Source organism: Acomys minous (assembly GCF_964271855.1).
Source record: "Acomys minous genome assembly, chromosome: 11".
Taxonomy (NCBI): domain Eukaryota; kingdom Metazoa; phylum Chordata; class Mammalia; order Rodentia; family Muridae; genus Acomys; species Acomys minous.
In genome coordinates this window covers 99,895,641-99,911,223 of record NC_140492.1, presented here as the reverse complement: position 1 = coordinate 99,911,223, position 15,583 = coordinate 99,895,641, and the positions used below count along the sequence as shown (strand labels likewise).

At 41.4% G+C, this 15,583-nt stretch overlaps 1 protein-coding gene and 1 long non-coding RNA gene across 4 annotated transcripts in view; one reads left to right on the top strand and one right to left on the bottom strand.

Annotated features, from left to right (window-relative positions):
- Positions 1 to 15,583, bottom strand: part of POLK (DNA polymerase kappa) — a 59,316-nt gene that overhangs the window by 7,033 nt on the left and 36,700 nt on the right. For all 3 annotated transcript variants that reach the window (XM_084802709.1, XM_084802710.1, XM_084802708.1), the window contains 6 exons: positions 14,978 to 15,131; positions 9,910 to 10,137; positions 8,586 to 8,710; positions 6,768 to 6,934; positions 3,214 to 3,246; positions 1,228 to 1,324 (listed from right to left, as the gene is read on the bottom strand). In XM_084802709.1, the coding sequence (XP_084658835.1) occupies positions 1,228 to 1,324; positions 3,214 to 3,246; positions 6,768 to 6,934; positions 8,586 to 8,710; positions 9,910 to 10,137; positions 14,978 to 15,131 (804 nt within the window). The remainder of the gene's footprint in view (positions 1 to 1,227; positions 1,325 to 3,213; positions 3,247 to 6,767; positions 6,935 to 8,585; positions 8,711 to 9,909; positions 10,138 to 14,977; positions 15,132 to 15,583) is intronic.
- On the top strand, positions 10,059 to 15,150 carry LOC311609556. Its single transcript, XR_014783431.1, has 3 exons — positions 10,059 to 10,173; positions 12,542 to 12,629; positions 15,029 to 15,150. It is a non-coding gene; the product is annotated as an uncharacterized lncRNA (long non-coding RNA).

Genomic DNA, 15,583 nt, shown 5'->3' with positions numbered 1-15,583 from the left:
ACAAGTGCTGATGTCACGTTCTGGTTTGACTGGTGTCTGTCGGGGTAGAGAATGCTAACAACGAGGAAACTGAGGGAGAGGCACAATGGAATCTCTTTTGGAAACAGTCCTAGACGTCTGAGATGATTCTAAAGTTAAAAGTGTATTTTTAAAAACTCAAAAAGAGGCCGGGTGTGGTGGCACATGCCTTTAATCCCAGTGCTAGAGAGGCAGAGGCAGGCAGATTGCTTGAGTTATAGAAACCCTGTCTCAAAAACAAACAAACCAACAAACAAAAAAACCAACCAACCAACCAAACAACCAACCAAACAAAAAAACCCAAAACAAAAAAACTCAAAAAGAATTATGTTATACTTGAGCCATAGAAGAGTTAGAAGTAAAAACACTCTTCACATACTCCAATTTTTCTGCAATAACATTTTATTTTATTTTATTTTATTGAGACAGAGTTTCTCTGTGGCTATACTGGACTTGTTTTATAGACCAGGCTGGGCTTGAACTCACAGAGCTCTGCCTGCCTCTGCCTCCCCGGAGTGCTGAGATTACAGGCATGTGCTACTGTGACCTGCACTTTTTAAATACTTTTGTGTTACACTTTGTAGTAACTAACTCTGGCTTGGGGAAGTGGGAGGCAGAGAAAACACTAACGTGGATGCTCGGAAGGAAGATTACGCAACGGTGGATCGGAACATCCCAGGCTTCTGCTGTCGATGCTAGGCAACCAGGATTAGAACCCCGAAATACAACTCCTGTGCTAGAAGGTCGCCATCACTGTGAGCGAAGCCTGCTGGGATGACCCGGAAAGGGTTTACGACAGGAGGACACAACTCTAACAGTCCTTCCCTTTGTCTTTGTCTCTCCTGCCATTGAAGTCTGATCATGCACGTGACTCAAACGGTGTTAAGGGGACAAAGCTGCCTGCCCTTCATCACCCTGGGACCATTCCAGATTCCAGCGTCACAAGTTATCCTTCACGGAGTGACTTCATCCCAGAGCTCACGTAGGTCAGACCTCACTTCCTTTCTGGCTGTGGGGGATAGGAGCACTGTTTTTATTTGTATCCTGCTTTAATAAATGTGGGGCCTCTTGACTTAGAGTAGTATCCTAAAAGGAAAAAAGCTAAAACTAAAACCACCCCATCAAAATGCAGTACCTTGGCTACACAGAGAAACCCTGTCTCAAAAAACAAAAACAAAAACAAACCAACCAAACGAAACAATCCAGTACCTTGAGTCCTTCCTTCTGGAGGTCCTGGGCGAGCTCAGTGCACAGTTCTCGGCATAGGCTGTACTGTTCTTCAGCTGCACTTATCTCGCTAAACGTCCTGGGCAAACAGGCAGGATTTGGGTGCACAATGTAAACTACAGCTGAGTAGTCTGCTAATGATAGAGTACACTCAAATAGCCTAGCATTGTATTTTCTTTGGTCTAGTTAATATTTTCACATAAACTAACACATAATTAAAAATATCTGTATCTATATAAATCAAAAACCATTTGGATAGGCACCTTCATTAGCCTAAATAAATAAATAAATAAATAAATTTTTAAAAGTTCTTTTTCTTTTTTTAAGATGTGCCCTCACTTTGTAGGCCTGTGGACTAGAACTTGCTGTATAAACCAAACTTCACTTAAATTCACAGAGATCTGCTTGTCTCTGCCTCCCTAGTGCTAGGATTAAAGGCATGCTTGCCACAAGGCCCTGTTCCTAGTTTTGTTTTGGTTTTTTGAGACAGGGTTTCTCTGTGTAGCCTTGACTGTCCTGGACTCACTCTGTAGACCAGGCTGGCCTCGAACTCACAGCGATCCACCTGCCTCTGCCTCCCGAGTGCTGGGATTAAAGACATGCGCCACCACGCCCAGCTCTCCTTGTTCACTTTCTAACTGGCATGTTGGTGCTTGCTTATTGTGAGTACCTTACATATCAGAGAAGCCAGCTCTTTATCCGTGATTGTGAACTGGGATCTTCCTCCCTAGTTCAGTACCAAACCTGATGCCCTAATACATTTTTGAAAATCCAAGGAGAGTTTTTAAGGGGGGGGGGAGAAAAAAGGAACCAGGCAAGTGGTTCTTAAATGTCTAATCAGAACGTTGATGTTTTGAGAAAACAACTGAGGAACTTTTACAATGTACACATTTCCCCTAAGCAAAGTTCCATTAAGATTTTATGTGAAGTGAAAAAAAAAAAAGATTTTATGTGATTCCAAACAAAATTCTAAGCCCCCACACTAAACAATCTCTAAGCCAGTGGTTCTTAACCTGTGGGTCATGGCCCCTTTAGAGGTTTAATGACTTTTACAAAGGTCACCTTTGACCACCAGAGAACACAGATTCCTAACAGTAGCACATCTGCAGTTAAGAAGTAGCAATGAAAATGATTTTATGGTTGGGGGTCACCACAACGTGAGGAACTGTACTAATGGGTCACATTGTTAGGAAGGTTGAGAACCACTGCGAGGCCCTCCTTTACCAATATTACTTTAGGCTTGATCGATCTTTATCTACAACACTTGAGTCAAGAAGGAAGATTTGGATTTGGACATTTTTTGCTTTTAACTTTATTTTTTGATATCTGATTGTGCACAGTGAGATGTCCTCAGATGGGACCCAGGTTTGAAAGTGAAATGTGTTTGTCTTGAATACATCGTATGCGCAGAGCCTGAAGGTACATATGCACCGTGTCCCAGCAGTCCTGTGCCTGACTGCAGCCCGTCACATAAACCGAGGGGCAAAGTTTCCTTATGCGGCAGCATCTCAACACTCAGGGAGCCTTGGAATTCGGAACATTTCAGACTTCAGAAATTTGGGTCAGAGATGCCCGAGGTGTAACTCGAAACCTCTGCTCATCTGGCCAATATCTCAAGTTCCTGGAATTGCCATTGTAATACCTTATGATTCTCAGGTAAACAGTTAATAGTTCTTATCAAAAGATTACAAATCCTACAATGTTTAGTTTTCATTGAACGGGAGTAACATCAGTATTAAAAAATGTAAATGCTGACCAAGTTGTCCTACTGTGAGCGCAGCAACCAAAGATAGTGCACAGAGCTTACGTGTTTACCCCAGAAGTACAAGCTGCCAAAAATTGTGAAACTATTGTAGTGATATTTCAGTAAAATGAACTTTACTAAACACGAACTTGAAAGAGTTTAACATACATTCAATCATAAGCCATTAACTTTATTCTTATTTAAAATATAAGAACAAACATTACCTTTCAACGCTCATACTTTTCCTTTCTCCATCCCTTGAAATGAGAAAAAAAAAAGGTCTTTATTTCTTTCTCAATAAGAGAACTTAATATACTTGTTTCAACTAACTAAGTCTATGCGTGTGGGTGCTTTGCCTGTATGTATGTGTATGTGCCATGTATGTGCAGTGCTCACACATGTCAGAAGAGGAAACTCTCTGTCCTGAAACTGGAGCCACCATGTGGGTGCTAGGAATTCAAACCAGGTCCTCTGGAAGAGCAGCCAGTGCTCTTAACTGCTGAGCCACCCTCAAACATTCTCTTTAAACATTTCATTCAAAATTATATCTTATAAAAACCAGAGGGCTTCTTTTAAATCAAAAAATGAAACTGTCACTAAGACATAAATAGAGAAGACACTAATTTGATTTCAGGCATCACCAATCAAGTCTCTATCTACAGTAGAAAACAAACTTGAAAATAGCTACCTACCTTGCTTCTATTAAGAGTCTGAAAACTGAGCCACACAGGTTATGAGCACAGGAGGTGCAGCACAGCAGCTCTCAGCCACAGCACACAGAACATTTGAATTCAGTGCTGCTTTATTTGGGGACCAGCAAACCACGTCCTCTCCTGCTCGTTTCGCCATTCATTACTCATGTGTTAGTCAGACTTTGGGACAGGGTGACGACTGGGAATCTAAATCAGCTGCTTTTGATGGATCTAGCTACGCCGAAAGGCGCTAGAGAAACTGAATACGTGTGCTTTATTCAGTTTCCAAATACTCAGTGGATGTGATCCGCCCAGACTGCTCGAACACAGTCTGCTCGAATAGACTATGCCAAGTGCTTGTCCTAAAACACACCCCAGCGGGTAAAGACAAGATTAGATTAAACATGGGGCCCGAGGAGGTCATATAGAGCTTGCCTCACATGACCAAGGCCTTGAAAAACAAAACAAAACAAAAACAAAACAAAATCAATCAAATGGAAGAAGGCAGGCCTGACGGCACAATCCTGTAACATTAGCCCAAGCTATTTGGGAAGCTGAGGTAAGAGGGCCAGGAGTTCAAGGCCAGGCTGGGCTATGAAGTAAGTTCAAAATCACCTGGTTAGCTTAAGTGAGACTCTATTTCAAAATAGTAAGAAAAGAGGGAGGGCAGGCAGCTCAGTGGTAGAGCACAACATAACCAACAGCAGCAGCAGCAGGAACAACAACAACAACAACAACAACAACAACAACAACAACGGATGTATGTTCAAAAGGAAGACATACCCAGCAGCAACAACAACAACAACAACAACAACAACAACCACGGATGTATGTTCAAAAGGAAGACATACTCAGACGAAAAGCAAAGCATCACAGGGCGGCAGAGAGCACAGGCTGAGGGGAGGAAGGCCAACTACAGTGTATTATAAACCAACGTGCAATTTTCACACACCAGAAGCCTTGCTGGATTCTATATGCTATCGAATAACACCTGATACATCATACCAAACTAAATTACCTTTACGCATAATAGGGGAAACAGATGACGATATACGGATTAAATAAGCACCTAGGTCATTTACAGGGTTGTGATTTCATCTCCCAGTATGTACACTTGAGAGCAAAGTCTTCTAACTGTGTGAGGAGAGCTGAGAATGCTGCGCCCAGCTTAGCACTGCCCCGCCCCCTCTCTTTCGGCTAGCCTCTAACTCATCATCAGCCTTTGCGATTCTTTGGTAGTTAATTAATTGTATCCATAACCTCTTTGATTTTTTTTTTTTGGTGTCCCTTAATTTCAATACAAGAACACAAAGGAAGCCAGGCATGATGGTATATGTGTCTGATTAATTCCCACATTTAGGCAGGAGCACTGTACGTGTCTCACTACACCCAGACAGCGTGACACCTGACATACGGTCTCTTGACGGTTTCCTGACAGGACAGATGATGATAAAGACACTGCCTAGGACTGACCTTTACGTTCGCACTCTTCCCTCCTCCCTTCTTTTCATCCGCCCACAATATCTCAAAGGCCAGATGAAAAAGCGGCAGAACAAAGTGTAGGACTTTAGTTAGTGTCTCACCTTCTCCTACGACTTTGCATGGTCAGCCCCTTTCAGGCTCCAACACCGGGGGGGGGGGGGGGGCACCATTGGCCCACACTGACCTCTGAAGTCACTGCTTATGCCCTCACTCTGCCTTACTTGTACATCCATTTCTTTGACTCTTTTCTATGTCTCACACTAGTGTGTAAACTACACCAAGACAGAATTTTGTCCAACTCGCTGTTGTTTTCTCTAGTGCTTACAACAGCGTCCAACAGAAGGCATTCATTTACACATTTGAAAACTAAATGGCCGGGCGGTGGTGGCGCACGCCTTTAATCCCAGCACTTCGGAGGCACAGGCAGGTGGATCACTGTGAGTTCAAGGCCAGTCTGGTCTACAAAGCCAGTCCAGGACAGTTGAGGCTACACAGAGAAACTCTGTCTTGAAAAGCAAAAACAAAAACAAAAACAAAAAACAAAACACAAAACAAAACAAAACAAAACAAATCAATGGGCCGGAGAGATGGCTTGGTGCTTAAGAGCACTGGCTGATTTTCCAGAGGACCTGGGTTCAATTCCCAGCAACCACATAGAGCTCACATTGTCTGTAACCCCAACCCTATGGGCCTGACATCTTCTCTTGGCCTCTGTGGACATCACACACATATGGTACACAGCTGGACATTTGAATAGGCAAAATACACATAAAAATAAGCATTTTACGGCTGGGCAGTGGTGGTGCACACCTTTAATCTCAGCACTTGGGAGCCAGAGGCAGGCGGATCACTGGGAGTTCCAGGCCAGCCTGGTCTACAAAAATGAGTCCAAGACAGTCAAGGCTACACAGAGAAACCCTGTCTCAAAAAACCAAAACCAACCAAACAAACAACCCCCCAAAACAAAAAGAAAACTAAATGAACTACAGTTAGGGACTTTCAAAGTATTATCAAGTCTTGCTTAAAGAATAAATCTGTGGATGCTGGGCATGGTGGCGCACGCCTTTAATCCCAGCACTCGGGAGGCAGAAACAGGTGGATCTCTGTGAGATCAGGGCCAGCCTGGTCTACAAAGCGAGGCCAGGACAGCCAGGACTACAAGAGAAACTTTGTCTATAGTAGTAGTAGTAGTAGTAGTAGTAGTAGTAGTAGTAGTAGTAGTAGTAGTAGTAGTAGTAGTAATAACAACAACAACACAACAACAGCAGCAGCAACAACTGTGAAATACAAGCCACCTTTCTTTCATCAACAACCTGACGACCAACCTTTCTCTTCCAGTCTGGAGCCAGGAGGACACAGGCAGGGGACAGAAGTAACCGTCATCCCTTTGCCATGGTCCACACCGCTGAAGCCCACACCTAGAAGTGAGTCGTTACCCCTTTTTTCCCTCAGCCAAACTGATAACTTTAACCATGACAGTCTAAATTAAACTAATCAAAATGAATTTTAAGATTTTTTGAAGCAGCCTTTATCTCAAAGGTTCAAACTGGCCCCGATAAATGATAATGAAAATGATAAAAAGCTGAGCAACTACGCCTGCATACCTCTCCAGGTCTGTGGAGCCTAGACCCAGGGCGATGTGGAGAAAGTAATGCCAAGATGCTTCAGAGAAAAGGAGGGAGAGCAATGCTCTCTGTTGGTAGAGCTCTGTGCACGTAACAATTCCAAGGGCCATTAACATTTTCTCTGTAACTTTTCCTATTCCAGAGACCTAGAAGAGAATCCATATTTAGACAAAATCTGTATGAGTGTATGCAGGGTAGGATAGCCACGGATGAACCAATATTTATAATTTAGGATTTTAAATAAGATTATGTGTGTGTGTGTGTGTGTGTGTGTGTGTACGAGTTGTGAGCATGTGTGTATGTATGGTGTGTGCGTGTGTATGTATAGTGTGTGCGAGCGTGTGTGAGCATGTGTGAGAGTGTGTGTATGTGTGGTGTGTGCATGTGTATGTATAGTGTGTGCGAGCGTGTGTGAGCATGTGTGAGAGTGTGTGTATGTGTGGTGTGTGCGTGTGTGTGAAGGAGGATTGGTGGTAGTGCTGAGGCTTAACACGCTAAGTAAACAGTCTGATACTGAGTGACATTCCCAGGTGAAGATTATAATCTGTAGTTAACAAAAGGCATGAATAATGTTATTTTCACATATCATGCAAGAAAAATTATTATTCTTGGTCCCATAGTCTAATTTGATAGAATTTTTAAAGGCACTTAAAAAAAGTTCTGTGGTCATACAAATTTTGGAAATGATAGTGCAAGCAAATGAAACATTTTTAGTACAATACTTATGAGCCTTTAATATACTAAAACCTAGATGCCAAAGGATTTAGAGTTTTGGTTTTGACAAAAATTAAGCCCAAGTACTTAACTATCTTTAATTTGATAAAACTTTGTTTTCTTTTGTAACTATTGAACTGAATCCTATGTGGCAGTCTACAGCCTGCTCAAAATAATGGGTATGATTGAACTTATATGAGGTATCATTTAATGTTCAAGGAAAAGGATGTATGTAGCAAGGTTCACAGTATTAATGATCTCTTACAGTAGTTTTTTCCTAAGGTATGAATAGTGTCTCATTTTTTTAAGTTCTAGGTTCAAATACTTGGTGAATCCAAATATTGGTAAGATTTTAAAGTATTTAAAAATAATTTATTAGAAGATAATAATTAAAAATCCTTAATTATAAAAAATAAGGAGGACATAGAACACAAAAAATCCAGAAGCTATAAATAATAAATATGCCATTTCTGGAATCTTGTGGGAATTTTTTTTTCATTTTAGAGATGGTGAAGTACTTTGGTTAACTTTGTCAAAAACAAAATTCTAAGTCCCTTTGGAGTGTCACAGCCACTCACCCAGCAGCGGCCTGGACCGGAGGAGAAGTCTGAGAGTGTCGTTAAGTTATAGCTGAAAGCATGCGCTCAACTGTTCCTTTTATGCCCCTCCTCCTTGGCAGGGATGCGCTTAAAGGCTACCACCTCTTATTTACGTTAAACTCTCTTGCAGGCAAGCTCCTTAGACATCACTTTGAGTGTCCACAGAAAGTTCTATGTGCACATTCAACCACCCAGCAACGTTCTCACCTGCCACCTACTACTTCACAGCCAGTCAGCAGAGAACAATTTTACTATCAGCCAGTGGTTCTCAACTTTGCCTGCACCGCACTTCAGGTTGTGATGACACCAACCAGAAAAGTGTTTCCTTGCTACTTCCTAACTGCTGTCTTGCTGCTGCAATGGATCGTGATGGAAATATCTGGATAGCTGGTTTGCGACCTCCCAAGGGGTCGGGACGCACAGGCTGAGAACCACTGGGACTCTCGCTCCTCTCCAGAAATGATGGCTTCATTTGAGATCTTACCTTTCGAATAGGCAAGTCTTTAATGAAGTCCATCACTGCTTTCCTGCTGGGGAGAATCCGGTACTGTCCGTTTGGCTTGTTCTTGTCACTGCACACTTTGGCTAACATTGTATTGGGGGCAATGCCTTAAAGAGAGAACAGGGTGACCACTCGAGGAAGCTGCTGTGTGGAGTTAATTATGTGATAAGAGATTGAAGGTTGATTGCAAATATCTGGATGACACATAATGCTACTTTAAAAGTGACATTTGGCTGCTGACCATCTGCCCTGGGCTTTCTGTGGTTTGAGGAAAAGGGAATGTATTAGCCATGGCATCAGGAGAAATGACGGCTATTTGAGTCTCCATATTCTAAAATTCAAGAGTAATTTCCAAACAGAGTAATATTAACTATCATCGCTTTACTTATAGCTGTACTAGGAACAGAGGGTTGCTTTGTACTGGATTCTTACTCCTCAGAAGAGACCCAGAACACAGTTTATGATCGATACTTAATTTTTAAAAAGTTTTTCTCAATGTTAACTTCCCACATTAAAAAATTAACTATTCTGACTTATAGTAAAAGCAACAACAATACAAACCCTTTTAATCTTTACTGTTACTCACAAACAAGGCACCACACAAATGTTTTAGAATCTAAGCGTCTTACCAGGACACTGCAGAGTCAGGTATATCTAAATCTGTGAGTTACCGGTTCATCCTGGTGTTTGTGGACATTTTCCTAAAGCTGAGCATGCATGCTTATGCTTTGGAACAGTAAATAGGAACCTAACCAACACACGTGACTTTAAAGGTGACTCAGCAGTTCTGTGATAAGTGGGGGCAACCATTATTAGTTCCTAAGCTGGGCCTTAGGATGCTCGTAGGGGCCGATGATCTCTGTAAACTGGTAGAACAGGTAGGACTGATGGAACTTTTCTTTTCTTTTTTTTTTTTTTTTAACCCGATGCTGCAAGTTGATCTTTTTCTTGGTCGGAGTGAGGGGTCACCAACCTGCATGTATGCTAGGCTCTCTCCTACAAAGCAATCTAGGATAAATGTCAACCAAACATTCTATGGAAATCCAACCACAATATGTGTTCCCCTTAAAGGATTGCTATTCTAGATTTATGATAGTTTTTGGTTTCTGGTTTGTTTGTTTTCTTGGGCCATAGTCTCTTTTGCTTGACTACAGCTTACCTTTAGGTTTAGGTAGCCTCAGTAGGTCAAAGTTACTAGCAGCTACATCAAAGGCTACATCTGCTTTACTATGAGGAACCAGTACTGGTAGCTTGAATTAAGCAGCATGGCTGAACAGCCAGAGGCTGTTAACATCCCTTAAAATACCTGCACTGGCCGTCAGCGTTGTTTTTTGTTCGATTCTGAAGCGAATTTCCTTTACCACTTCCTCAGCTGATGTTCCAAAAACAACCGAATTTTGGGGTATTTGAGGACTGTTTTGTTCTTCAGAGCTCAGCTGGAAAGGATTTCCTTGGGGCTGCAAATCAGGAGGGCTATCCTCGAAGAGCAGAGGGGAGATGGGCCGGTCCTGTTCGCTTAGCTTGTCAGCCTCCTCTAAATCACAAACAGGAAGAGCAAGTCATCTTCATTGTAAGAAGCATGCACTTGAGCTGAGGGGAGGCTGGGAAGGGGGAGGGGGAGGAGAGGGTAGGGGGGTAGGGGGTAGAGGGTAGGGGAGGTGGCGCCCGCCTTCAAGCCTAACACAGTCAGGCAGATCCCTGTGAGTTCAAGGCCAGCCTGGTCTACAGAAAAAGTTCCAGATACACAAAGAAACTCTGTCTCCACAAACTACAAAAATAAAAAATAATTAATTAATTAAAAAGGGGAAGTATACACGTCTTAAGATAGATTTCACTTCATTCTTTCATTTTTTCCCCCAGTGGTTTCTCTTTCCCAATTCATTGTGTTATTATTTTCTCTCTCCCTCTCCTCCCTGCCTTCCCATCTTCTCCGTGTGTGCACACTTGTGTGTCTAGCAGGCCACACTGGCCTCAATTCACCATGGAGCCCACACTGGCCTTGAATTCCTGGTCTGGTCATTGTTGCCCAAGTCTTCCAAGAATGGGATAACAGGCATCAGTGCCCACCCCTATCCTACAGTGCTGAAGACAAAGCAATTTGGTTTTGTTTCTAGGAACCAAGATAAGAAATGCTATCGTTTATATTTTGTAACTATTTAATAAAGAAAATGCTGCCAGGCTCTCCTTAAAAGGAGTGTTACCCATTTTTTTTAGTGTGCATTTTAATGTACTTTTTTATTTTGGTTTTTCGAGACAGAGTTTCTCTGTGAGGCTTTGGCTGCCCTGGACTCACTTTGTAGACTAGGCTGGCCCCAAATTCACAGAGATCTACCTGCCTCTGCCTCTCTGAGTGCTGGGATTACAGGTGTGTGCTACCACACCTGCCTTTGAGTGCACATTTTAAAGGAAATATTTTATGTAAAACTCATTAACTTAGGGAGTCCATTACTTTTTCTTTAAGTGAGGAAATATTTTTCACTTTATTCTTCTATAAGGAAAAAAAAGATCCTTAAGTTAAGATGACGAATGAGAAGGGAAAAGCATTAAACAATCATTGCAATCAAAATTAAATTTTGTTTTGAGGAGGAAATTTTTTTTCTTTATTCACAGAAGAAACTTTAAAAATGTTAAAATGATCTGAAATGCCTCTTTTAAAATGCTAATTTTACTTTTAACTTGCTTGTTAATAAAACATTACTTTCATTGAGGGTACCTTTGCTATAAATAGAAATTACTCCTCAAAGTTGAACTTCTTTATACAAATTCTTAGAGTATGATCCAATTCATGAATGTCCAAATTTAAGGCAAAAAAGTATAATTATCAATGCATTGGAAAATGTTATTGTTGGAAAGTAGAGTAGTTGGGTACAGTGGTGCATGTCTATAATCCCAGTTCTCAGTAACATGGATGAGGCAGGAGGATGACAAGTTTGTGCCTATCCTGGATCAGAGAGTGAGATCCCATCTCAAACAAAGAAAGGCATTTTTTCCCTCTTCTCTCACATATTTTACATCCAACCAGTTTCCCCTCTTTCCACTCCTCCCAGCAGCACCCTCTCTCCCCTTTCTCCCAAGACCCACTCCTCCTGCGAAAAAACACAACTTTTAAGCATGTAAGGCAAGCAAATTAGCTTGTGCCCATTTTTCAAATATAGTGTAAAATACACTTAACTCTATTCCTGATACCAATACTAAAAATATTCACATGAACAATTTCATTAAAAACTATTCTCTAAACTTAAAATAGGATAAAAACAATTTAAATGCACTTAGAAGATTAATAACAGAGATTTCTGATTCCATTTTATAACATGTATATTTCCCAAATTAAGGCAAATTCAGAAGCAACAGTTAAAATTTTTTTAGAGCTAGGTTAACCTCACATTTTAAATTATATACCCTGCCTAGGCTGGTCGTTAACTTCTAATTCTATTACTCAGCCTTTAGAGTGTTGAGGTTATAGGTATGAAAATTTATACTGAGCTTAAATTTAAGTTAAATTTCAAGGACAGTTGAAGGCACTTTACTTGAAAAATAAACTTGGTCTCTAAAAAATGTCCAACAAAAGCCAGGTATTTTTAACACATGCCTTTGATCCCAGCACTTGGGAGGCAGAGGCAGGCAGATGTCTGAGTTCTAGGCCAGCCTGGTCTACAGAGCGAGTTCCAGAACAGCTAGGGATACACAGAGAAACCTGTCTCAAAAAACCAAAAAAGAAAAAAGAAAAACAACAACAACAAAACCAGAAAAAAATTTAAGGATATGCAAATAATAAGAGATACTTGATTAGTTTCAAACTTTAATTATGTCATATGAAGTAATTTATAGATAGACGTTCCCAAATCTGAACTCACAGGCCACATACACAGTACGACCTAATTTACTACATCTGTGCTTTAGGACATTTTCATTTTCACTTACTGTTTTTTAAACTTTAGAGCAATTTGGAGAGGAAAAGAGGATGGAACAGCTGACAAGAGAGCTACCCAGAAGCTCTTTCTTCCAATTGGCAGAATAGAAGTCAAGGTAAAGAGCTATAGACAAAATGCAGGCCAGGTACATCTTGGTCCAGTTCTCAATCCGTCTCTGCAGTGACTAGCACTGGTGTCCTCACAGTGAACTCATGTGGGTCCCCTAGTAAGGGGAGCAGGGGCTGTCTCTGACATGGACTCTGTTGCCTGCTGTTGGATCACTTTCTCCTAGCTGGGCTGCATTGTCTATCCTCAGTGGAAGAGGATGTACTTGGTCCTGATGTGACCTGATGTGCCAGAGTGGATTGGTACCCATGGGAGTGGGGACCTCTCTTTTCTGAGGAGAAGAGGAGGGGTAATAGTGGTGAGAGAGAGGGAGGTGGGACCAGGAGGAGAGGAGGGAAGGCTACAATTGGGATGTAAAGTGAATAAATAAATCAATAAATTTTACAAAATGCTTACTTTATTTGCAAATAAAGACAATAGTTTACCACCTATTTCTAGAGACAAAGAATCTTTTATAAAAGGGCAAATAGGAAACTGTCTGACTTTAAAGAAAGATCCATCAATCATCTGCCACTTGCAACACCCTGTAAATACAAGGTCTGCTATTCACTAGAGTCCAGCCCACAGGGAATTATGTATGAGGAACAGAAGTTAAATAATCCATTTGCTTAAGAATATGAAATAGACAAAGAACACTGTGCAAATGACCACAGTCCCTTCATCATTGTCAGTTTGGACATTTCACACACTGAAAGGAGCATTGGCAGAGAATAAAGGCCCAAAGAAGTTTTTAAACACAAGGTAAGAGTAATTGTTACTGAGGACCCTTGGGGGTGCTGAAAAACAATCAGTTAATAATTTCCCTGCCCCCTTCTCTCATAAAAGCTAGGAACTAACAGAATGAGGTTTTTAAGCATCAGACTTTAGTCCTCTCAGGCTCAAACAATAAGGTTACACCAAAACAAAGTCTTTTTTTGTTGTTGTTCCAAGCTTCTGTGTCCAGAAACGATTCTTTTTTTTTGATGTTTCCATCAAAGAAAAAAGAGAGCCCTACCCCCTAGAAATAAGGTAACAAGGGTTCCAAGATAGGCAGGGTTCAGGGCTATGTAGAAAAACCCTGTCTCAAAAAACAAAACAACAACAAAAAGAAGAAAAAAAAAAAAGAAAAATAGTTGATGCCATTGTACAGCCATCATTTTTGTTCAAGGAAAATTACTAACATGCCCCCCTCCCCGCCCCCGCCCCAGTGCCTAGCCCCTCTGGGGCTGTGAATAAGCTGCACACATGAATAGTGGCTGTGGCTTGTGAGTGAATCCCTTTGGGTCACCTTTTCAGCTGGGTGAGCTCAGTTCATGGAGTCACAGGTCAGACATTGGAAGTAGCAGCACTTGTGGCAAAGGGGGCAGAAGCAGAAGGTGACATCTGACGTCTCATGGTACTGCTCTGAATAATTATACACGAATACTTGCAAAATCTATGGAGTCCCCAAACTTTTAATTGTGTAGAAGAGTCACGAGGGTCTGAGGAGATGCCTTAGTAGGTAATGAAGGCACTTTCTGAGCAAGCTTGAGGACCCGTGTTCGAATCTACAATACCTGCATAAAAGCTAGCGGGAAGGGACGATGGGAGGGACAGTGACAGCAGCAGATCCTGAGACCTTGACTCAGAAAACAGTGCTGGAGGCAGCCCTCCAAGGTCTGCAGCTGCCCTCCCTGCACTTTGTGACAGTAAGGTCCCTGGTGGAGAAGGGGGAAGGGTGTCACGAATTTCTGCAGGGTTGAAAGCAGTCACCTTATTGCGTTAGACTTTAGAAAACCTGGGAAACAAAAAATAAAATAAAATAAAATTGCCAAGATTTTGGTGTGTTTGGGGCTAATCTTTTTAAAGATCTGATTTCTAGCAACAACAACAAAAGCCACTTTAAACAGAGAGTTTCCGCCCCTTCGGTGCAGTCTCAGTGCTTTGATATGAAGAAAACAGCTGTTCTGCAACTACTCTGAAGAACTACTCTGTATTTCCCCGCCCCCCCCCCCCCCCCCCCCGCCCCAAGACAGGGTCTCTCTGTGTAGCCTTGTCTGCCCTGGAATCGCTTTGTAGACAAGGCTGGCCTTGAACTTATAAAGATCCACCTGCCTCTGCTGCCGAGTGCTGGGTTAAAGGCATGCACCACCACTGCCTGGGCAAACTCTGTAGATTCTTAGTCTGGAGATTTAATGTTTTCATCTGATTTTAAAAGAAACTGCATATATTTAATTAAAGAATACACCATTTGAATATTTTAAGTTTCTGATTTCTCATATTTATGAAGATGGATCTAATCTTTATCCTATACGCACAAATGAGTTAATTGGCTTAATTCAAAGAGCTGTTTTCTCTAAGTTTTTATACATTGCTCACCAATTTTTATATAGTTTTCTGTTTTGATGAAATATCTTCTTTTGTCCTCAGGCCAATCTTGCCTTTTCTGTAAGTGCTCTGTTATGTTCAAGTAGGCTTCGTCCAGACTCATGGCCATAAAATTGGGATCATATTCAGCAAGTATCTCCTTAACCTTTAAAAAGAACAACAACACAAAGTTTACATTTTGCTGCCACAGCAAAACCTCCTGTCATATATCTGATAAGAAGCACAGATATTCTTACTTTGCAACTATAGTAATGATCCTGCAATCAATAGCTCACGGATTTAAGGAATAAATAATTTACTCCCAGTGGATATTTGTCAAATTCTTTTTTTTTGTATTAAAATAGATCATGAAAGCAGAAGACCATGAAATAGCTTTGTCTGAGGCAACCTGAATCCAGCATCCTATATCTAGAAATATGAGCGAGCCAAATAAATCTCAGACAGTACTCTGGTAGGAACAGGGGAAGAAATGGCTAAGGTTTAAAGAAGCCGGTCAAAAGGAGAAGTGGGCACGAGCGTATTCTTCCTCTTTTTGTTTGTGAGGATATTTGTTCATTAGGAAAAAAAAACTTAAAGTACTGGCATGTTTTAGAGAGC